Here is a 23228-nt window from a genome sequence, read left to right on the forward strand (position 1 = left end):
GTCATATTTCTAGTGCTTTTGTTAACTAGTTATATTAAGAAAAAAAATAGAATAGAGCTGGAAAGAGAAAAGAATCAGATTATATTGTTAATAATTAGGCCAGTATACTTTTAGCAAGGAAATTGAAAGAAAAAATACATGTGGCTGAGCATGTTCCGTAGACCTCACAAGTATCTAGCTCTTTGCAAGATGGATTGAGTTGAAAATTGTAGGCATTCCAAAGGGTTACACGGCAAGCCAAATACTGTCAACTCTTATAAGTTTGTGTTTTGTTTTTTTTAAACTATGATAAAATCCAGGAAAGAATTTACAGCCCTAATTTTTCCACTATATAATGGACAAGACCTTGGTTTAAAACAAAAAGAAGTTTTAAACGAAGCAACACATTTTAAATCCATACCGTAGGTGTAATTTGGGATGGACAGTGCCCCTTCTCTCCCCCAACCATACAGTGCTGTTGGCGATAATGCTGAATTGTTCCTCCTGACAATTTGGCAAACTATACCAATTGGCACAGTCTATCATAGCTCTTTCAGTCAAGCCCCCCCCCCCCCCACAATCACGCCTTAGTTTGCAAATGAAGGAAAAAGGAAATGCACCGATTGTATATTTTTCAATTTGTTTTGTTCTTTCCAACACCACATACTCCCCGATTCACCTACATACATGATTATAAATAAAGAAACATGAAGTTGATGCCGGACTGGGCATTGCTCTTCCCCAAAGATCTCCAGGACCACCAGTGATTGAGTAGGCTTTTTGAAAGTCTAGGACCCTTTGGGGTTAAGGGGGGACTTGGTGGGCAGGACTTTAACATTGTGAGAGGTGGTCTGGTGCTGGGAGGCAACTGGAGCCTTTGGGGGTGGCACTTAAGTTAATGCCGCAAGCAGCAGCATTTTTTTTTTTTACCATGGGCTGTAGTAATCTGTGTGACAGATACCAGAAGAAGCTGAATCCCGTGGTAAAAGATCATCTTTTATGGCACCTTGAGAACTTCCCCTGAATGTTGTTATTGGGGACCATTTTTTGTGATTGATTTTTTAAGTACTTGTGTTTTGGTAATGATATGATTTCTATTTCCCATGGAAATTTCAATACAGTTTGTTGGGGCTGAATAATGTTGGCTGAATTTTCAGCTACTTTATGCAAAATCGATGCCTGTCCCTAATGTACACAACTATAGTCGAGGCCATTCGGTTTGCCAGCATGTTTTTTTTTTCCATCTTGCTGAATTTTAATGCAGATGTATAGGTTGGTCACTGTCCATGAACTTATAGTGCAGGTCAGATTTTTAAGATGATCAGAGAGTTTATCAGAAATGCTTTGCTAGTACTAGTGTGGGGTGTTTTTTTTTTTAAGAGTATTTCTGCAATTCTTTTTTATCTTTTTAATTCTATCATGGTTGCAGCATTTTGCTGCTGTTCATAGAAGGGGAAAGATCAAAGATTATATATGACTAGTGTTTAAGCCCGTTACAGTAATGGGTGCTAGAATAGATGTGTAGAATTTCTTTCTTTGTGCCTCTCTCCCTGCCCCCGTCTTTCTTTCTTTCTTTCTGTGTCTCCCCTGCCCCCTGTCTGTCTTTGTCTTTCTTTCTTTCTTCTATCGGCTCCCGGCGCTATCCATCACCATTTCCTTAGTCCTCTGTACCCTTTTGGCCCTCATCCATCCTCCACTGCATTTATCACTCTTTCAGTCCCAGCTCCATTCCTATCTATCCTTCCTTCCTTTGCCTCCAAGGCCATTCTTCCTATCCCTATATTTCATCCCCACCCAGCTTCTCTTCCTTTTTTACCATCTCTCTTGTACCCCACCCAGGACAAATTTCTCTCTCGTCTCTCCCCTGCCCCTCCCCACGGTACTGCAACACTCCCCTCTCCATTCCAACATCTTCCACTTTAACCCTTTTCACCCAACCGCACCCCAACACCAGAGCCTGCACCAATTCAAACCCCACCTCCATCTACCTCTTTCCTGGCCACTGCACTGAATCTTTGGGCAGGCTGTCCTTCACCCTGATGGACCCTCTACACACACACACACCTGGTCCACCGCCCCCATAGGTCTGCCCTCTGCGTAGGTCTGGCCTCCTGGACCCCCATTACTTTCCTGAGGTGGCAGTAGCGGCTCTGACCTACCAACCCCTCCTCCCTCCTTCTGTGCCCCAAACCAGTAGCAGCGGCAGTGCTGTAAACAGGCTGTTTGCAGTCAGCCCTGACAGGGCCTTTCCTCTGCCGCATCTGAAGTGATGCGGCAGAGGAAAGGCCCTGCCAGGGCTTGCTGCGAATAGCTTCTTTACAGCGCTGCCACTGCGCTGAAACGCTTTCCTGCTCGGCGGTACTTCTACTGCGCATGTGGTGGCACGGAGTTTCAAGTGCGCATGTGCGGCTAGGGTTTTATTATTATAGGTATGATTGCCATATTTTTCCAATTAGAAGCAAAGCAGAATAATAGCAGCAACATAAGGCACGACATTCCTTAATAGAGCAATTAGCAATTACATAATTACCTTAGTAGATTTCTACGTTGTTAATATGATTTTTGTTTTGTAGGAAAGGTATCCAGAAATTGTTCGACTTCCTGAAGGTTCTTCAGCAGACTACATGGTTCTAAGGAATCCAAAGCTCTCTGGGTAAGGTATTTCAGTGCATAAGAAAATAATGTCGTAGCTGAAAGAGTCTTAGCTGGATTATAAACTAAAATGTATTTAATAAAAGGGTTCTCAACGTACTCCTCAGGACATACCTAACAGGTTATGTTTTCTTTGTGAATATTCTGAAAACCTTTCTGGCTAGGTGTGTTCCAAGGATTGCTTTGAGAAATTCTGGTTTAATATCATTTCAAGTATAATCCTTAGACACAGAAGATAAGCCAACTCATTTTTATTTCTGGAGATATGATTAACGTCTACAAAATCCTGAATGGAGTAGAATTTTCACCCCTTTAAAAATTACAAAGACTAGGGGATATTCAATGAAGTTATAGGGAAATATTTTTAAAACCAATAGGAAGAAATAATTTTTTTCACTCAGAGAATAGTTAAGCGTTGGAACGCATTGCCAGAGGATGTGGTAAGAGTGGATAGTGTAGCTGGTTTTAAGAAAGGTTTGGACAAGTTCCTGGAGGAAAAGTCCATAGTCTGTTATTGAGAAAGACATGGGGAAGCTACTCTTTGGATTTTTACCAAGTATTAGGGACCTGGACTGGCTGTGAGAAGGGGCTACTGGGCTTGATCGACCATTGGTCTAACCCAGTAAGGCTATTCTTATTAGCTATTCAGTGTTTAAGATAATATGAGCTCGTTGAGATCTGTATTGTCAGCATATGTAAAAGGAGATTATGTATTTACCCTGGTAAGCTCTCTTCCAGTAGATAGGCGAGACATTCTAGACCAAGGGTGTCCAACCTTTTGGCTTTCCTGGGCCACATTGGCTGAAAAAAATGTTCCTGGGGCCGCACAAATGCGCAAACGCTGCAGCAAGACGGAGAAGGGAGCCGGCAAGATGGTAAACACCCAGGGGCAGCAGAGGAAAACACTGCATCGCCCTCGACCGGAGCCACACAAAATACTTCATGCGGCCGCAGGTTGGACACCCCTGTTCTAGACCATAGGGAAATAATGCTAAGGGCTAGAATGTCTCATCTATTGCACTGGAAACCTGATTATAAAAGCTGTTTCTTGTAGATAGGGACAATGTTAGGTGCTTCTCTGGTCCTGGGTTTGTTTTAACATTGATGATTAAATTTTGTCTGTATTATTTAATTCCTTACATATGTTAAACTGCATTGTTTTGTGTTGGATTTTTTTTTTTTTTTTGGGGGGGTGTATTTATTTATTTTATAGATGTGAACTAATAGTAGTTTGGAAGATACAGATAAATGAAGAAGGAATTGTTACTCCTGTGTTGGATCTTTTGACTAAAATACCTGAGCAAGGTAATGTGAAAAATATCTTTAAGCCTGCTTTTTTTTAAACAATTTTTAACCTTCCTGAGTGTATGGCTTAGTTTTTAATCTTGCCTAAGAATAAAGTTTGTCTTGGATGTTCTGTATCTTATTATGTAAATGTCTCAGTCGTTCATATGGCATTGACCAATCATTCATAGGAACATTCCCAAGATCAGTGGTCTCAAACTCAAACCCTTTGCGGGGCCACATTTTGGATTTGTAGGTACTTGGAGGGCTGCAGAAAAAATAGTTAATGTCTTATTAAAGAAATAACAATTTTGCATGAGGTAAAACTCTTTCTATTTTATAAAACTTTCCTTTAACGGTTAAAAGGAAAGATATATAAACTATAAAGAGTTTTACCTCATGCAAAATTGTCATCAATAATAATAAAATGTTAAGCGCCCATGCGCACTCGAAAGTTGTGTTCTCTGTTCCATCGCGACGGAACGAGTGCGCATGCGCGCTTAACGTCACAGTCTCCTTTTTTTCAAGCCGCTGCTAGCGACGCGCCGGAGCTGGACCCCCCGTTGACCCTCCCACCGCTACAGGGCTGACAAACCCGGCAGGAGCAGCAGCGTCACAGGCACAGTAAACGCTGCTTCGGGTCTTCTACTGGCCTAATTTCCTCTGCCAGGTCCCTGATCACATCAGGGACGCGGCAGAGGAAATTAGGCCAGTAGAAGACCCGAAGCAGCGTTTACTGTGCCTGCGACGCTGCTGCTCCTGCCGGGTTTGTCAGCCCTGTAGCGGTGGGAGGGTCAATGGGGGTTTCGGTTGTGCCGGGGGGGGGGGGGAAGTCAGGCAGGTGGAAGGGGAATGGGAGGGAGGCAGGCAGGCTGGCATCGGAGGGGTGGGGGGGTTCAATGGAAGGCAGACAGGATGGCATGGGGAGTTCCATGAAAACATGCTGCTCAGGGGGATGGGAGGCAAGCAAGCAGGCATGTGGGGGGGTTTCAGTGGAAGGGGAATTGGAAGCAGGCAGGCTGGCATCGGAAGGGGGTGGGGGGGTTCATTGGAAGGCAGACAGCCAGGATGGCATCGGGGGGGTGTTCCATGGAAACATGCTGCTCAGGGGAATGGGAGGCAGACTGCCATGGGGGGGGGGGTTCGGTGGAAGGGGGATGGGAGGCAGGCAGGCTGGCATTGGAGGGGAGTGGGGGGTTCAATGGAAGGCATGCACGCAGGATGGCATTGGGGGTGGGGATTTCCATGAAAATATGCTACTTAGGGGGATGGGAGGCAGGCAGGCTGGCATGGGGGGGTTTCAATGGAATGGTTATGGGAGGCAATGGAGGGGGTGGGGGGTTTTCAATGGAAGGCAGGCTGGCATCGGAGGGGGGGGAAGGAAGGAGGCACTGGGGGCACTAAGGATATAGAAAGGGGCACTATGGATATAGGAAGGAGGCACAGGGAGATTCACAGACAGAAAAAATGACAGACAGGCAGCATGCAAGGAGAGAGAGACAAAGAAAAAAATACCCAGACAGATAGACATGTACTCTAGCACCCGTTAATGTAACGGGCTTAAAGACTAGTTTCTTTAATAAGACATTAAGTATTTTTTCTGTGGCCCTCCAAGTACTCTATTTTTTTTCTGCAGCACTCACATTTAAAGTTCAATATCTTTTCTTTCTCAAAACTGGCACATTTCAATCACTAAATTGAAAATAAAATCATTTTCCTACCTTTGTTTGGTAATTTCATCAGTCTCTGGTTGCACTTTATACTTCTGACTGTGCATCCAATACTTCTTCCCTTCTTTCAGCCTCCTGTATGCTTCCTCTCCTCCAGACCTCATTCCCTCCCTCAACTTTTTCTTTCTTTCTCTGTCTGTCTTTCTCTGATTCCGTGCCCCATTTTTTGCTTTGTTTCTGGTTCCCTGTCCCCCCTCCTTCTTTCTTCCTTCCTCCGTGCCCCATTTTTTGCTTTTTTTTCTGGCTCCCTGTCCACACCTGGGAACAGGCAGAGATCTCCCTGCTTCTCTTCTGCACCGGGCCGACCAACTCTCGCCGCCCGACGTCAATTCTAACGTCGGAAAGGACGTTCCGGGCAGCCAGGCAGCGATTGGCTAACCAGAACGTCCTCACGATGTCAGAATTGACGTCGGGCCGCGAGAGTTGGTCGGCCCCACAGGGAAGAGAAGCAGGGAGATCAAAGAACACGGTCCCGGCATGATCCTCGATGGCAGCAGTGAGAAGGGAAGGGAAGCAGGTTCGGCACCACTACTCTAGACGAGCCGCGAGCCGCACTCTAGGGAGAACAGTGGACCGCCCCCTCCTTGGTGTCTGGTCGGCTCGTTCGTTCAAAGCCACGGGTAGCGGCTCCTTGCAAGATCTGTGCCTGCGTCTGAAGCCTCTCTGATGTTGTGACATCAGAGAGACTTCCGATGCAGGAGTGGATAGCGCAAGGAGCCGCCAACCCGCGGCTTTGAATGAACGAGCCGGCTGCTGCTCCAAAAGGAAGAGAATGATGCCTCCAGACCGCGGGCCGCAAATAAAACCTGGAGAGCCATGTGCGGGCCGCATGTTTGAGACCGCTGCCCAAGATCAATGCCCCATGAGGTGACCAAATGGCATGTCTGAAGCCCTGATAGATTATTCAAAAAATATTAAAGAATGAGTGGGGCATTGATCTTGGGGATGTTCCTGTATCTTATTATGGCATGGTAGCCTGCTACTTCACTGCCTTGTTAGTTTTCACATCTGCTGTCAAAAACGTAATGTAGTAGGAGTTAAAAAAACGTCTAGCGTGTTTTGTAGATCAGTGAATAATGCTCAAAGAATAATAAAGACTGTACAAGTCGTCATCCTTTTTTCATAGCAAGCCCAAATTAGCCTAATTTACAGAAGTTGCCTAAAAGCTTATCACTGAGAACTTGCCTGTGGCCAGTAATTAAGCCAATTTGAATATTCCTGATTAAAGAATTAAGCTGTTTTCTGTTGTACGAAGGGAACAGATAATCTGGAAAAACAAAACCCAATTTGAATATACAGTATATGGTACAATTGAATCTAAAAACTTGGTGTAGAAAACTACGGAACTTAACACGAGCTATGTTTCAGCTACAGCAAGCCTTCCTCAGGGGTTCCTTTGGGCAAAAATAAAATTCTGTGTAAACTGATATATATAATATCACACATGAACAGAGATGGATATCATAAAGTAGTTTGTGCAAAGTGATAACGTACAGGAACACGGAACGTGGAAACTTAATTTTGGAGTAACACAGGTGTGAAAAGTGCACTGAAATATCTATAACGGAATCAAATAATATTTAAAAAGTTCAACAGTCTAGATTCCCATTCAATCATGATGTGAGATGAGAAAGTATATCGATGATACCTTCGGCAGCTATCATGTTCATTGTTATGTTTTGATTTTATTTTGTACTAGTCTTTAAGCCCGTTACATTAACGGGTGCTAGAATACATGTGTGTCTCTGTCTGTCTTTCTTTCTTTCCCCCTTCCTTTTACCTCCCCATTTCCCTCTTCCCTGCTCCCGTCTAGCAGCACTCCTTACTTGCACCCCCTGTCCAGCAGCACTTCTTCCCTATTTCCCCTGTCCCTCTGTTCAGCAGCACTCCTTACTTGTCTCCCTTTCTTGTTCACCCTGTCCAGCAGCACTCACCTGCTCCCCCTGTCCAGACTAGTGCTTACCTGCTTCCCCTGTTCCTCTTCCCTGCTCCACTGTCCCTCTTCCCCCTGACCAGCAGCACTTCTTAGCGGTCCCTCTTCCCTGCTCCCCTTGCCTAGCAGCACTTCTTACCTGTTCCCCTGTCCAGCTGCACTCCTTACTTGCTCCCCTGTCTCTTACCTGCTCTCCCTGTTCAGGAGCACTCCTTACATGTGCCTCTTCCCTGCTCCCCTGTTAAGCAGCATTCCTTTCTTGTCCCTTTTTCCTGTCCAGCAGCACTCCTTACCTGTGCCGCTCCTGTCCCTCTTCCCTCTGTCAAGAAGCACTCCTTACATGCTCCTCCTTACCTGCTCCCCTGTCTCTCTTCCCTGCTCGCCCTGTCCCTCTTCCCTGTTGCCCCTGTCCAGCAGCACTCCTTACTTGCTTCCCTGTCTCTTACCTGCTCTCCCTGTGGATAAGCACTGCAGTATCCTTTCCTCCTGCTCCATCTATAATCCTGGTAATCCTGCTGGCCACATCCTTCACTCTTGCTCCAGGCAGGCAGGTGACCAGTCTATCCTCCCTTCCTCCTGCAATGTGGCTGTCCACATTTCTTATTATAGAATCTCCAACTATAATCCCAATCTTCTTTAGTTGGAGGTTCCTAGGGGGGTCTTAAGTCCGTATCCTCAGCGTAAGTCATATCTTCTTTCTTCTGTGTCACATCCTCAGATGGTCTTTCGTCTGTGCTGATTGGATTGGTGCCACTTTCTGCTTCAATTATTCCACCCTCCTGGGTTGTTCGGTCGCAGATCTCAAGCCCCAGGGTCTCCACAATCTGCTGGTGGGCATCTTCAATGTATCTCTCCAATTCTTCAATCACATCACTAGTGCTGGACTCCATAATCAACCTCTCCTGCATACGATTTACCTCTTTATTGATGAGAAGTTCTTCTAGTTCCTTCACCGTTCCCTCCAGCAACCAGACTTGCTGTTTCAGGCTTTCCAGCTCCCTGCACCGGCTGCAAATGTATGCCATAGTGCCCGAGGGGAGGTACTCATACATACTGCAGCTGGTGCAGAAGACTGGAAAGCTCATCTTCTGGTTTCCGTAGGTGCTCATAACCAGTTCCTCCTCCGAGCTGTCTGTGCTGTATGTGTGATGTATGTGTTAACCCTCTGTACCAGTAAGTACCTGCGAGACCTCCTACCAAATTAGTTGTCCTCCCTTTGTCTCAACCAACTGCACGAGTTTGTATGACAGATTACTACTTAGTTTTGGGATTAACTAATTTGATAATTTGTTGGCCTTGCTTCCTGGCAATAAATTATAAGTCAAAAATTCCACAGATTTAACTAAGTTCATAGTCCACAAATTAGGGAGAGAGAATCCTACACCTCCAAGGGAAGTTGTTTTTTCAAGAAATATTCATTCAAATTAAATTAGGAGATCAAACAGTTGGATTAAATTAAATTAACATCCTGGTTAATAGAAAAGGCATGGAGGGAATTGGAGCTTAACCAGCTGCCTTACCCTCAAGAAAAAATTTCAACTGATCAGGTTCATAAAATATATATCTATTATTTTGGTAGGTAATACAGCATTTACAGGGAAAACGTAACTGAAAAGTTGCTCCTATACTCAAAATTGACTGACGATAAGTTAAAAATTTCTTTCGTCTATCTTGAGTCCATTTTGATACATCAGGAAAGATTGAGACTTTTGAACCATGAAATTCTGAATTGTCAGTCTTGTAGAATAGACGAAGAACTGCTTCCTTATCTTGTTGAAAAACAAAGGTTACCAATAAAGTTGCTCTTCCCATAATTTCTTCTTGTTGAGATGTTTCCAGGATAGCTGTGAGGTCTAAATCTCCTGCTACAGTTCTTTTTCCATTATCCTCTTTAGGAATATTTAAATAATATGATTTATGTAACAGTGGTAAATTGTTTTCAGGAAATTTAAGTACTAGTCTCAAGAAAGAATGAAACAGTTCTCTTGCCGATTGGAATTTGGAAATAGGAAAATTTAAAAGTCTAAGGTTCAGACTCCTGTTAGCATTTTCCAAATTTTCTAACAAGTAAATTTTTATCCTTCAGTTGTAAATTAATTGAAGCTTTCGCTTCAGTCACAGATTTTTCCAATTTGTCTATTCTATCGGATTGTTTTAGAAGTTTCTCATCAAAAGTCTTAAACTGTATGTTGGTACTCTGGGCTGAAGTGACGAATTGAGAGCATACCTTATACAGTAATTCCAAGCCACTCCAAATAGCCTCCATGTCTATAACATCAGGTCTTATCAAAGGAGGAAGCAAAGTTGTACCTAGAATCACTCCACTGGATTCCACTTTCTCCTTCTATGTAGCATTACAGGATACTGTTCCTCCATCTTCCACTGTCGGCTGCAGACGAGCCGACAAGCTGTGCATCTCATCCGGGGTCAGAGGGGAAATCGGCAGCACCTCCGGAGGAAACAACTCCGGGGCTTCCTGTGCTGCCAACAACGTTCCCAACACCGTCCCGGGGCGAGGAGGAACTCCAGGTCCCATCGGGCTGAGCGAAGTCTCGCCCTCCAAGATCGAGGTCTGCCCCCCTCGGTCAGCGGACACGCCCGCTCCAACTGGGACGGCAAAGCTGGTAATCGCCATCTGCATCGATGGCGAAGAGGCAGAGAAAGCCGGAAGAACGCCCCTCTGTCTTCCCCTGCGCTTCGGCATTGTAGGAACAGGAAAAAGGCAAGTAAATAGATAATTTGCCAATTGTGCAGGAGCCTCTCGCCGACGCGACTTACTCCGTCGCCATCTTGGATCTCCCCTGGCACTTTCTTAAGGCGTCTTCGCAAAGGCGCTCTCGCTAAGGCGAGCGCCTTTGCCGCGTGCTGTTGGCGATCTCCCCTTTAAGGGGGAGCCGAGTCGCAGAACTGATGATGTGCTGGGGGTGGGTGGAGCTACCTCTCGCCTACCCCATGCTGCTTGCGACTGAGTTAGCCTCCCTTGCTGCTTTTAATTAAATAAAACTAAGCTTCTTACAGTGCATGCTGCTCCGTTGTCTCCTGCCTTCTTAACAAGCTCCTCAGATAGATCTGTTCACCTCCCCCCTCAATCACAAACTGCCTCTCTTTTGTTCCCGGATGTACTCCCTGGATCGCCTCGAGGCCGACGCCTTCCTCCTCGATTGGGAGGGAAGGTTCCTCTACTCGTTTCCGCCTTTCCCTCTGATTCTGCGGATGCTAGTACATCTCAGGTCGGTGCGAGCCACTCTGATCTTGGTTGCTCCTCGATGGCCTCGTCAGCCTTGGTTCTCCCTGCTGCTTCAACTCAGCGTCAGGGAGCCTCTGCTTCTGCCTGTGTTTCCCTCTCTGCTATCTCAGAGTCGAGGTTCACTTTTGCATCCCAATCTTCAGTCTTTTCATCTGACTGCTTGGTTTCTTTCTCCCTGACTTCTTTTCCAGTATCTCAGTCGGTCAGGGAGGTGTTGGAGGCTTCTTGTAAAGTCTCGACTCGACTTTGCTACACTCAGAAGTGAACGCGCTTCTCGTCCTGGTGTTCCTCTCATCATCTGGAACCTGTGTCGGTTCCTGTATCTTCGGTTCTGGAGACAACTTCTATTCGAGTGCATCTCAGTGCGATTGCAGCATTCCATCAGCACCTGGACGGGAAGTCCCTTTCACTTCACCCCTTGGTTTCTCGTTTCATGAGGGGTATCTTGAATGTTCATCCTTCTCTCAAACCTCCGCCGGTGGTTTGGGATTTAAATGTGGTTCTGGCTCAACTTATGAAACCTCCGTTTGAGCCATTGGGTACATGTCATCTCAAGTTTCTCACTTGGAAGGTGATCTTTCTGATTGCTCTCACTTCTGCTCGAAGAGTTAGTGAGTTGCAGGCTTTGGTGGCGGACCCGCATTTCACTGTTTTCCATCATGACAAGGTGGTTCTCCGCACGCATCCTAAGTTTTTGCCAAAGGTGGTGTCTGATTTTCATCTCAATCAGTCCATTGTTTTGCCAGTGTTCATCCTGGCGAGGTGGCGCTTCATACACTTGACTGTAAGCGAGCGTTGGCCTTTTACCTTCAACGCACTCAGTCTCATCGGATGGTTCCTCAATTGTTTTTGTCTTTTGACCCTAATCGGTTGGGACACCCAGTTTCCAAGCGCACCTTGTCCAACTGGTTGGCTGCTTGTATTTCTTTTTGCTACGCTCAGGCTGGTCTCGCGCTGCATGGTCAAGTAATGGGACATAGGGTCCGAGCGATGGCAGCCTCTGTAGCTTTCCTCAGGTCCACGCCTATTGAGGATATTTGCAAGGCTGCCACATGGCCTTCGGTTCATACTTTCACCTCCCATTACTGTCTGGATACTTTATCAGACCTGATCAAGGAGAAGAAAAAAGCATTCATCTCTTACAAACAATCAGGGAAGCAGGACTCTAGAGCAGACTACCTGACCAAATCAAAAGCCGTCAAAACAGCAGTCAGGGAGGCTAAATTCCTCATGGAGGAGTCTCTAGCAAAGAACATCCAGAAGGGAGATAAATCCTTCTTCAGGTATATCAGTGATAGAAGAAAAAACTCAGGCGGGATTGTACGTCTTAGGAATCCAGATGGAGACTATGTGGAAAAGGATTCGGAAAAAGCCCAACTATTAAATGAATACTTCTGCTCAGTCTTCACCCGAGAAGCGCCAGGGCTCGGCCCTCAGCTACAGACAAGGGTTGGCTCAGTTGACCCGTTTAGTAACTTTGAGTTTACGCCCAGCAGTGTCTACGGTGAGCTGTCAAAGCTCAAGGTTAACAAAGCAATGGGGCCGGACAACCTGCACCCCAGGGTACTTAGGGAGCTGAGTGATGTCTTGGCGGAGCCACTGTCCACGCTCTTCAACCTCTCCCTTAGTACAGGCAGCGTCCCGTTGGACTGGAGGACGGCTAACGTCATTCCATTGCACAAGAAAGGCTCAAAGATGGAGGCAGCAAACTACAGACCAGTGAGTCTAACATCGATAGTGAGCAAACTAATGGAAACTCTAATCAAACACCAATTAGATAAGATCCTGGATGAGGAGAATCTACGGGATCCCCGACAACATGGATTTACTAAGGGGAGATCCTGCCAATCCAACCTGATCAGCTTCTTTGATTGGGTGACAGGGAAGCTGGATATTGGGGAGTCCCTGGACATCGTGTACCTGGACTTTAGCAAAGCATTCGATAGCGTACCACACCGCAGGTTACTGAGCAAGATGAGTTCTATAGGATTAGGTAACACATTGACGAAATGGGTTGGGAGCTGGCTTGGAGGTAGGCTCCAAAGGGTGGTGGTGAACGGCACCCCCTCCGAAATGACGGAGGTGATTAGTGGAGTACCACAGGGCTCAGTCTTGGGCCCAATCCTATTCAACATCTTTATAAGAGACTTGGCAGAAGGGCTTCGAGGTAAAATAACATTATTCGCCGATGACGCCAAACTGAGTAATGTAGTGGGCAAATGCACAACAGACGAAGATTCAATGCCCGACAACATGATGCACGACCTACTCCTACTGGAGCGATGGTCTAGGACATGGCAACTCAACTTCAATGCCAAAAAATGCAAAGTTATGCACCTGGGCAGCCAGAATCCATGCAAGTCTTATACCCTTAATGGCGAGATCCTAGCAAAAACGGTAGCAGAACGAGACTTGGGGGTAATCGTCAGTGAGGACATGAAGTCTGCCAATCAAGTGGAGCAGGCTTCGTCCAAGGCAAGACAAATCATGGGCTGCATACGAAGGGGTTTCGTCAGTCGTAAGGCGGAAGTCATTATGCCATTGTATAGATCCATGGTGAGGCCCCACCTGGAATACTGTGTGCAATTCTGGAGGCCGCATTATCGCAAGGATGTGCTGAGACTGGAGTCGGTGCAAAGAATGGCCACCCGGATGGTCTCGGGACTCAAGGATCTACCATACGAAAAACGGCTTGACAAATTACAGCTATACTCGCTCGAGGAGCGCAGAGAGAGGGGAGACATGATTGAGACGTTCAAGTATCTTACGGGCCGCATCGAGGCGGAGGAAGATATCTTCTTTTTCAAGGGTCCCACGACAACAAGAGGGCATCCATTGAAAATCAGGGGCGGGAAACTACGAGGTGACACCAGGAAATTCTTTTTCACTGAAAGAGTGGTTGATCGTTGGAATAGTCTTCCACTACAGGTGATTGAGGCCAGCAGCGTGCCTGATTTTAAGGCCAAATGGGATCGGCACATGGGATCTATTCACAGGGCAAAGGTAGGGGAGGGACATTAAGGTGGGCAGACTAGATGGGCCGTGGGCCCTTATCTGCCGTCTATTTCTATGTTTCTATGTTTCTATCCAGAAGGGATGGCCATTTTGGCCAATCTGTTTTGCAAAATCTTTTTCTTAACTTGCCAACTTCCCTCTTTCCCTTTTTGCTTAGCTTGGAGGTCACCCATGTGTGAGAATATGCTGCCTGCTTGTCCTGGGATAAAGCACAGTTACTTACCGTAACAGTTGTTATCCAGGGACAGCAGTCAGATATTCTCACAACCCTCCCACCTCCCCTGGTTGGCTTCTTGGCTAGGTATCTGAACTGAGGATCCTCACAGAAGATGCGCCCCCTAGTTTGGGCGGGAAGGCACGCGCGCATGCGCGGTGCAGCACTCGAATGCTCGAGATCTTCAAGCAAGTTTGCTTTCGAGGCTGTCCGCTGCAGGGCTCCGTCGGTGACATCACCCATGTGTGAGAATATCTGCCTGCTGTCCCTGGATAACAACTGTTACGGTAAGTAACTGTGCTTTACCTGCTCCCCCTGTCCCTCTTCTGTGCTTCCATGTCCAGTACCACTTCTTAACTGCTCCCGTGTCTCTTATCTGCTCCCCCTGTCCCTCTTCCCAGCAGCACTTCCTTACTTGCTCCTCCTATTCTTCTTCCCTGCCTCTCTTCCCTGCTCATGTCCAGCAGCACTTACCTGTTCACCCTTAGAGCAGCACCCTTACAGCAGCACTCCTGTCCATCAGCATTTCTTACTTGCTCCCCTGTCCTTCTTCCCTCTGTCAAGCACTACTTACTTGCTCCCCATGTCCCTTCTTCCCTGTTCCCCCTGTCCAGCAGCACTCCTTACTTGCTCCCCCTGTCCCTCTTCCCAGCTCCCCTGTCCAGCAGCATTCCTTACCTGTGCCGCTACTGTCCCTCTTCCCCCGCTCCCTCTGTTCAGCAGCACTCCTTACCTGTGCTGCTCCTGTCCCTCTTACCCACTCCCCCTGTCCAGCAGCACTCTTTACCTGTGCCGCTGCTGTCCCTCTTATTTGCTCCCCCTGTCCCTCTTACCCACTCCCCCTGTCCAGCAGCACTCCTTACTTGCTCGCCCTGTCCCTTTTGCCTGTTCCCCCTGTCCAGTAGCACTCCTTACTTGCTCCCCTATCCCTTTTGCCCCTGTCCAGCAGCACTCCTTACCTGTGCCGCTCCTGTCCCTCTTACCCACTCCCCCTGTCCAGCAGCATTCCTTACCTGTGCTTCTACTGTCCCTCTTCCCCCGTGCCCCCTGTCCAGCAGCACTCCTTACCTGCTTCCCCTGTCCTTCTTCCCTGTTTCCTGTCCAGCAGCACTCCTTACTTGCTCCCCGTCTCCCTTCACTGTTCCCCCTGTCCAGCAGCACTCCTTACTTGCTCGCCCTGTCCCTTTTGCCTGTTCCCCCTGTCCAGCAGCACTCCTTACCTGTGCTGCTCCTGTCCCTCTTACCCACTCCCCCTGTCCAGCAGCACTCCTTACCTGTGCTGCTGCTGTTCCTCTTATTTGCTCCCCCTGTCCCTCTTACCCACTTCCCCTGTCCAGCAGCACTCCTTACTTGCTCGCCCTGTCCCTTTTGCCTGTTCCCCCTGTCCAGTAGCACTCCTTACTTGCTCCCCTATCCCTCTTCCCTTTTGCCCCTGTCCAGCAACACTCCTTACTTGCTCCCCCTGTCCACCAGCACTCCTTACCTGCTCCCCCTGTCCCTCTTCCCTGCTTCCATGTCCGTCTTCCTTGCTCCCCGTTTTGCCGCAATCTTTACTTGTTCCCCTGTCCCTCTTCCCTGCTCCCCATGTTCAGCACCACTTAACTGTTCCCCGTCCCTCTTCCCTGCTCCTCCTGTCCAGCAGCACTCCTTACTTGCTGCCCCTGTCCAGCAGCACTTCTTACCTGCTCCCCCTGTCCCACACCACTCCTTATTTGCTCCCCTGTCCCTCTTCCCAGCAGCACTTCCTTACTTGCTCCTCCTTACCTGCTCCCCTGTCTCTCTTCCCTACCTCTCTTCTCTGCTCCCCTGTCCAGCAGCACTCCTCACTTCCTCCTGTCTCTCTTCCCTGCTCATGTCCAGCAGCACTTCTTACCTGCTTCCCCCTTACAGCAGCACTCCTTACTTGCTCCCCCTGTCCCTCTTCCCTGCTCCCCCTGTCCAGCAGCACTCCTTACCTGTGCCGCTCCTGTCCCTCTTACTTTCTCCCCCTGTCCCTCTTCCCCGCTCTCCCTGTCCAGCAGCACTCCTTCCCTGTTCCCCCTGTCCAGCAGCACTCCTTACTTGCTCCCCCTGTCTCTCTTCTCTGCTCCCCCTGTCCAGCAGCTCTTCTTATTAGTGCTGCCCGATTCGAATCGGTTCACCGATTCACTTTGGGTGAATCGATTAAAAATTTTTATTTTTTTTTAAATCGGCTTCTCGATTTGGAGTCTCCCCCCTCGCCCCTAAAGCAGGAGCGGCAGCATTTTTCTTGCTGGCCGTCCATTGACGCACCCACGTTAGAGGGCGAGGAAGGAGGGTCAGTCGGGAAGTGCTGCGGTGCTGCTGTCTGGTTCCCCCTTCCCCCCTGTCGTCCGGTTTCTCTCCTGGCCTCCCGCACCATTTAACTTCTAGTTGCAGTCTGCACAGAAGATCGCGGTTATAGCGTCTTTGCAAACTGCTTTTAGCTGTTTCCTCCGCCGCGATCCTGCCTCTGACATCAGAGGAGGGGCGGGACTGCAGCAGAGGAAACAACTAAAAGCAGTTTACAAAGACTGTATAACCGCAATCTGCTTATTGGCAGCTTTTCCGTGGCTTCTCGCGCACCACCTGGAGCCCGCTTGCTACAGACTTGCGAGCGGTACAGGAGGGGCCGTTGACGGAATCTATGGTGGAAGCGGTGAGCTCCAGCTGCAACGAAAAAAGCTTGGGGTTGCTCACCACTAACTTTGTGTCTCTGCTGCAGGAGGCCAAGAACGGCGTGCTGGACCTGAAGGTGGCTGCTGATACTCTTGCAGTGAGACAAAAAAGGAGGATTTATGACATTACCAATGTTTTGGAAGGAATTAAATTTATTGAAAAAAAGTCATAAAACTGTCCAATGGAAAGGTGTACGTGCTGGTTGTAATACTAAGGAGGTCATAGAAAGACTGAGACATCTTAAAGCAGAAATTGAAGAGCTGGAATTAAAGGGGGGGGGGACAGGCCTTCAGGGATGGGGGAGGTACAGGCCTTCAGGGGGGGACAGACTTTCAGGGGATTGGGGGCCCTAGTGTAGAAGTACATAATAATAATAATAATAATAACTTTATTTTTATATACCGCCAACTATCTTGCGACTTCTAGGCGGTTTACAATAAAGAGGAGTGGTTTACAATATAGAGAAACTGTAGTTACAATATAGATAAACTGTAGTTACAATAAAGAGAGACTGTACATACAGCGGATTAAAGGGTATAACATTGTACATCTGGTAGTTCCAACATTAATAAATATTAACAGCAGTTTGTGTGCCGTGCTGCTTACACATGATTAGAAATGTTCCTTAAATTGAATATAGTGTTCATGGTTGGTGATTGGGTTGGGGTTTATAATTTAATGATTTGGGTATGTTGTGGTATTATAAAGGGGGCTGATGTTCTGGTTCGTTATCTAAGTATTTCAAGAACAGGTATGTTTTTAGGTGTTTCCTAAATTCACCATAATTGGTTGTATATGCAATTAGTTTTTCTAAGTCTTTGCCCCATGTGGCTGCTTGGTACGATAACAGTTGTTGATGATATCTCTTATATTTACACCCTCTAGCCGGTGGAGAGACAAATTTCAGGTGTGTTTTTCTTTCATGTCTGTTGGTTGGGAATGAGAAGAGGTCTGTGATGTATTTAGGGGCTAGACCGTTTAATACCTTGAAACAGAGACATCCTAGCTTGAACTTCGTGCGTGCCTTCATCGGCAGCCAGTGTAGGAGTCTGTAGGAAGGGGTTATGTGGTCGTACTTCTTCAACCCAAAAATCATCCTGACTGCTGCGTTTTGTATGAGTTGTAGTCTTTGCATTTGCTTCTGGGGGATTGTCAGATGGGTGATGTTGCAATAATCCAGGTGGCTTAGTATAAGGGATTGTACTAGAATTCTGAAGGCTGAAGTGTGGAAGTAAGCCTTAATAGACCTAAGTTTCCAGAGGGTGAAAAACCCTTTTTTGATTAGGGAGTCTATATGGTCTTTCATGGTTAGACCTTGGTCCAGCATTACTCCCAGGACCTTCATCGTTGGTTGAATAGGGTATTTAAGATTGTTAATGTGTAGTGATTTTGTCGTGTTATGTGCCTGTGGCGAGGCTATAAAGAATTTAGTTTTCTCTGAATTGAGCTTCAGTTTGAAGTCTGTGGTCCATTGTTCCATCATGTTTAGTGCTTCAGTTGCTGTTGGGGTGATTTCGGAGGGCGATGTATTAAACGGGATAATGATTGTGAAGTCGTCTGCATAACTAAATACTTTTACACCTCGCTGTGTCAGCTGCGTACCCAGTGAAGCTATGTAGACGTTGAAGAGTAGTGGGGATAGTGGGGACCCCTGTGGAACGCCTGATGGATTTCTCCATATTTTGGAGAGGTTACAATTGGAGCGCACTTGATAGGTGCGGGTCGTAAGGAATCCTCGAAACCAGTCCAGCACCTCGCCTCCGATGCCGATTGCGGGAAGGGGGGGTTCAAAGAGATGTGTATATGCCAGACTTGGGGGAAGAAGAAATAATGGATTTAAAAATAGAGGATAGGGAGAGAGATGATGGACAATGGGATTTAGGGAGGGAAGGAACAGAAAGGGAGAGAAGTTGGACACAAGGGATGGTGTGGAGGGGGGATAGAGATAGTGGATAGGATGGTAGTTGGGAAAAGAAAGGGAGAGATGGTTTACCCTGGGGTGGTGGGAAAGGAGGGAGAGATGCTGGATGAAAGGGTAGTTAAGAAAAGGTGGATCTGTGGATGGAGACGAAAAAAAAAAGCAGACCTCTGGGGGAAGGAAGGCAAACGGGAGGGGAGGACAGAGATGACAGATGGATGGTTAGCACGGAGAAAGAAGGAGACCCTGGCAAGCAAGTTATCAGAAGACAACCAGAGCCTGGGACCAACAAGATTTGAATAATGACCAGACAACGAAAGGTAGAAAAACTAATTTTATTTTCTGTTTTGTGATTACAATATGTCAGATTTGAAACGTGGATCCTGCCAGAGCTGATGATAGACTGCAAACATGAGCTAAGATTTAACAGAGAGAGGAAAAGTATTTTTTGTTCATTTATTTTGTTTACACCACAGCGCCAGTGTGGTTAGAAGAAGGGAAAGGGGATGAAGAGGCTATAAAATAAACCCACCAGGATGTTTGAAACCCCCCCCCCCAAAAAAAAAAAACCACCCAATTGGGCAGGAAAATTGAATCGAATCGAAAAACCAGTTCAATAGGTTGAATCGAATTGAATCGAAATTTTATTTCCTGAATCAGGCAGCACTACTTCTTACTTGTCCCTCTTCCCTGCTCTGCCTGCACTCCTTACTTGTCCCTCTTCCCTGCTCCCCGTCCTCCTTACCTGCTCCCCTTGCCCAGCAGCACTCCTTATCTGCTCCACCTGTCACTCTTCCCTGCCTCTCTTCTCTGCTCCTCATGTCCAGCACCACTTCTTCCCTGTTCCCCCCTGTCCAGCAGCACTTCTTACCTGCTCTCCTGTCTCTCTTCCCTGTTCCCCCCGTCCAGCAGCACTCCTTACTTGCTCTCCCTGTCTCTCTTCCCTGCTCCCCTGTCTATTTGGTGATTAGATGACAATCTCCTGTTAAATCCTACCTTTGTGCAACTAGTGGGTAAGGACTTAGGAATAATATTTACAATTTAATGATACAGGAGATACTTCCCCAGAGACCCTTTGGGAATGTTTAAAGGTGGTAATGCGGGGTAAAATTATTGCCTTGGGGGCACATGCTCAGAGAACATGTAGGCTTAAGATTAGAGATTTGCGAGATCTATATTATATGCTAGAATGGAACCGCAAGGATGGGAATTTACCCCCTGAAAAAGAATTAAAACTACAACAAATTAAATTAGACCTTCAGGCCTTAGATCTGGAGATAATAAGTGTTAGACTTCAATGTTTACGCCAGGAATACTTTGAAACAAAGCGAGTAGAATTTTGGCCCATAAGTTGAAAAAAAAGACAACTCCGCAATGTCATCACCCGTGTCCAAGGCCTGACAGGAGATTGTACTACCGCAGACCAGATCCAACAAGCTTTTATTAATTTTTATCAACAATTATATCAACCTGAACATATAGCGGAAGAAGCTGATATTTATGCTTATCTGGATCTTATACAGCTACCTAGTCTTACCACCGGTGAAGCCCAGGAACTCTCTCTCCCTATAACAGTGGAAGAATTAACATGGGCTATTAAAGATATGCCGGTAGGGAAGTCCCCAGGGACTAGATGGCTTTACTGCTAAATTCTATAAGACATTTCAAACAATTCTGATCCCTCCCTTGTTGCAATTTTTTAATACCCTAGTAAATAGACAAGAATTACCTTATTCCTGGCATTTAGCGGGTATAACTTTGATATTGAAACAAGGCAAAGACCCAATATCACGCTCCTCTTATAAACCTATTTCACTATTGGATGTGGATTATAAACTGTTTACCAAGATTTTAGCTAGATGTCTACAAATATATATGCCACATCTAATAGTATATGATCAATTTGGATTTGTACAAGGTAGGCAGACTTTTGATAATATTCGTCAAGTGTGCCATATATTGTCCCAAGTAAATGGTGGAAATGATGACTCTTATTGATGCCGAGAAGGCATTCGATAGGGTCTATTGGCCCTATCTATTTCAAGTATTAGAAAAGTTGGGGATATCTGGAACCTTTTTACACTGGCTTCGACTACTATACTTAGCTCCTTTAGCATCAATTAATATTAATGGAGGATACACTGAATGCTTTACCCTGGGGAGGGGTACTTGACAAGGCTGTGCTCTATGACCAGTTCTTTTCGCATTGGTTATGGAACCTTTTGCACAATTAGTGTGACAAACACCAAATATAAGTTGCGATGGATTAGAGACAAAAATACTACTATTTGCAGATGATATTTTATTTACAATACGGGACCCCTCCACCTCGTTGAAAGCTATAGTAGATGCTCTCACAATATTTAGACAGATGTCAGGATTTCGGATAAACATGTCTATGTTAGAAATTCTGGATCTTACTTTATGAGATTTAGAACGCGAGTGGATTACTAGTAATTACTCCTTTAAATGGGCGCAGCAATCATTACGATATCTGGGGATTAACCTAACAAAACAAATGGAATTGCTATATGCTGCTAATTTTCCTCCCCTTGTGAAAGCTATTTGGCAAGATATTGAAAGATGGAAACATTTAAATATTTCCTGGCTTGGCAGAGTGCAAACAATAAAAATGGTGGTGCTCCCAAGGTTGCTAAATTTCTTTTCAGTCCTACCAATCCCTCTACCCAAAATTTTTTTTCTACAATTAGAGCGGAAAGTATTTGCTTTTATTTGGCAGTATAAAACTCCAAGAGTTTCTTGAAAAATAGACAATGGGAAAAGATTATAGGTAAAATATATACTGACAAAGAATGGATTAAAATATTGCATTCTCTTTTGTATAGTACTATAGCTAGCAACATGGTAGAAAATGGATATAAAATGCTCTTTTGTCAGTATTATCCACCGGTACGATTACGAGTTATGTATAGGAATGGATCAGATAAATGTTGGAGAGGATGTGAAGAAGCAGGTACCTTTGAACATATTTGGTGGCATTGTATGAAAGCACAGAACTATTGGGATTAGATAATTGCCTTTAGTGTATTAGGCAGTATTAGGTATCTCGATCCCTAAGAATATGGAGTGCTGTCTGCTGAATAGGGGGCCTGAAGCTCTACCCTTGAAACAACAGAAGTGGATACATCTGGTAATGACAGCAGGACGACTTATTCATGCATCTGCTTGGAAACAACCTGAACTACCAGGGCTAAGAGTATTACTGCTTAAAGTTCAATATATACAGCAGATGTCTAAATTAACTGCTCTCAGGAGAAACCAATTACAGAATTATAATACTTTTTGGAGTGCATATGAAATTTGGATAAAATCCCAAAATGATAGTCCCACTGATTCTTCATATACAAATCTTTTTATATAATATGAATCTCCTGCACACATCCTTAGGGGAGGGTAGGATGGGCAGGCTGAGTTATATTAGAAATAAGATATATAATGTATTAATGAAATGTTATGTATATGTTGTATAAGCTAGATGTTTTTAAATGCTTTATTTCTCAATAAAAAAGAAATTGATCACTCTATAGAGAGATAAATTACTTAGTAATCTGTGGCTAACAGGAACTATATTTCAATTTTTCACAGCTATAAATCATTTAGAGTCCAAACTTGTTGTGATTATAAAAAATAATGATAAATAAATTATATAAATTATTTGTGAAGTGCTCAGACCTGATAACCCATTTAGTAGTGATGTCACCACAATGAGGTTAACTAGGGGACCATCATTGCCTTCACTTGTCCCCTGCCCTCCCTTAATATTGAATATATTATTCTATCTAATGGTGGTACTTATCTTCATTCAGGGGCTGTTCTTGTTGAAGGTGTTAACTCTCATTGGTAACTTGTGTAAATTAAAGTGCTCGTGCTTCTTTTAAAATTCTTGTAGGTTCTTTCTTAGGAAAACTCCCGTCCCCCCGACCCGGATTTCGTCTCTTCGTCAGGGAGGGACACTAAGAAAATTCGAACAGCAAACTAGAAATATATGATAACAAAATATATTGGGTTATATTTCTACCATCTAAACTATATCTAATGCTTAAAAGGCTCTAGTATCCAATTTCTTATATAAATCTTACTGGTTATTATATTACCTGATATCGGCTCACTATAGTCAGAGAAGTTCAAAGTGGACTGAGCGAATGAGGCTCACTTCACGTACGTGTATTATAAAGGGGAGCTAACCGGAAGTTGACATCAAAAATTTTTTTGCCAACATCCATCTCCAAACGTAGTCTTTTGATAAAATTTGCAGAGATGGTTATTTTTAACAACTATTTCAAATTTGAGAATGAGATCTATCTCCAAACCAAAGGAGTAGCAATGGGAGCCACTGTTGCTCCCACATTAGCGTGCCTGTACATGACTCAGTACGAGGAAACCAATGTTTACAATTCTTCACAATTTCACTTGGTTTCCTGTTGGAAACGCTTCATCGATGATATATTTTTTGTGTGGAGTGGGGGAGAAGAAGATTTAAAACTCTTTATGCAAGAACTAAACCAAAAAGATGCTAACATAGCCTTTACATATACATATGATAAGCACCAAATATCCTT

General features: G+C 45.5%; 1 protein-coding gene across 3 annotated transcripts in view; it reads left to right on the forward strand.

The window, feature by feature from the left end:
* CENPP (centromere protein P) overlaps window positions 1-23228 on the forward strand; it is a 366797-nt gene that overhangs the window by 325031 nt on the left and 18538 nt on the right. For 2 of the 3 annotated variants that reach the window (XM_033926062.1, XM_033926061.1), the window contains exons 7-8: window positions 2553-2632; window positions 3845-3936. In XM_033926062.1, the coding sequence (XP_033781953.1) occupies window positions 2553-2632; window positions 3845-3936 (172 nt within the window). The remainder of the gene's footprint in view (window positions 1-2552; window positions 2633-3844; window positions 3937-23228) is intronic. The other variant, XM_033926063.1, reaches the window with a different exon arrangement.

This window comes from Geotrypetes seraphini, chromosome 17 (genome assembly GCF_902459505.1).
Source record: "Geotrypetes seraphini chromosome 17, aGeoSer1.1, whole genome shotgun sequence".
Lineage (NCBI taxonomy): Eukaryota > Metazoa > Chordata > Amphibia > Gymnophiona > Dermophiidae > Geotrypetes > Geotrypetes seraphini.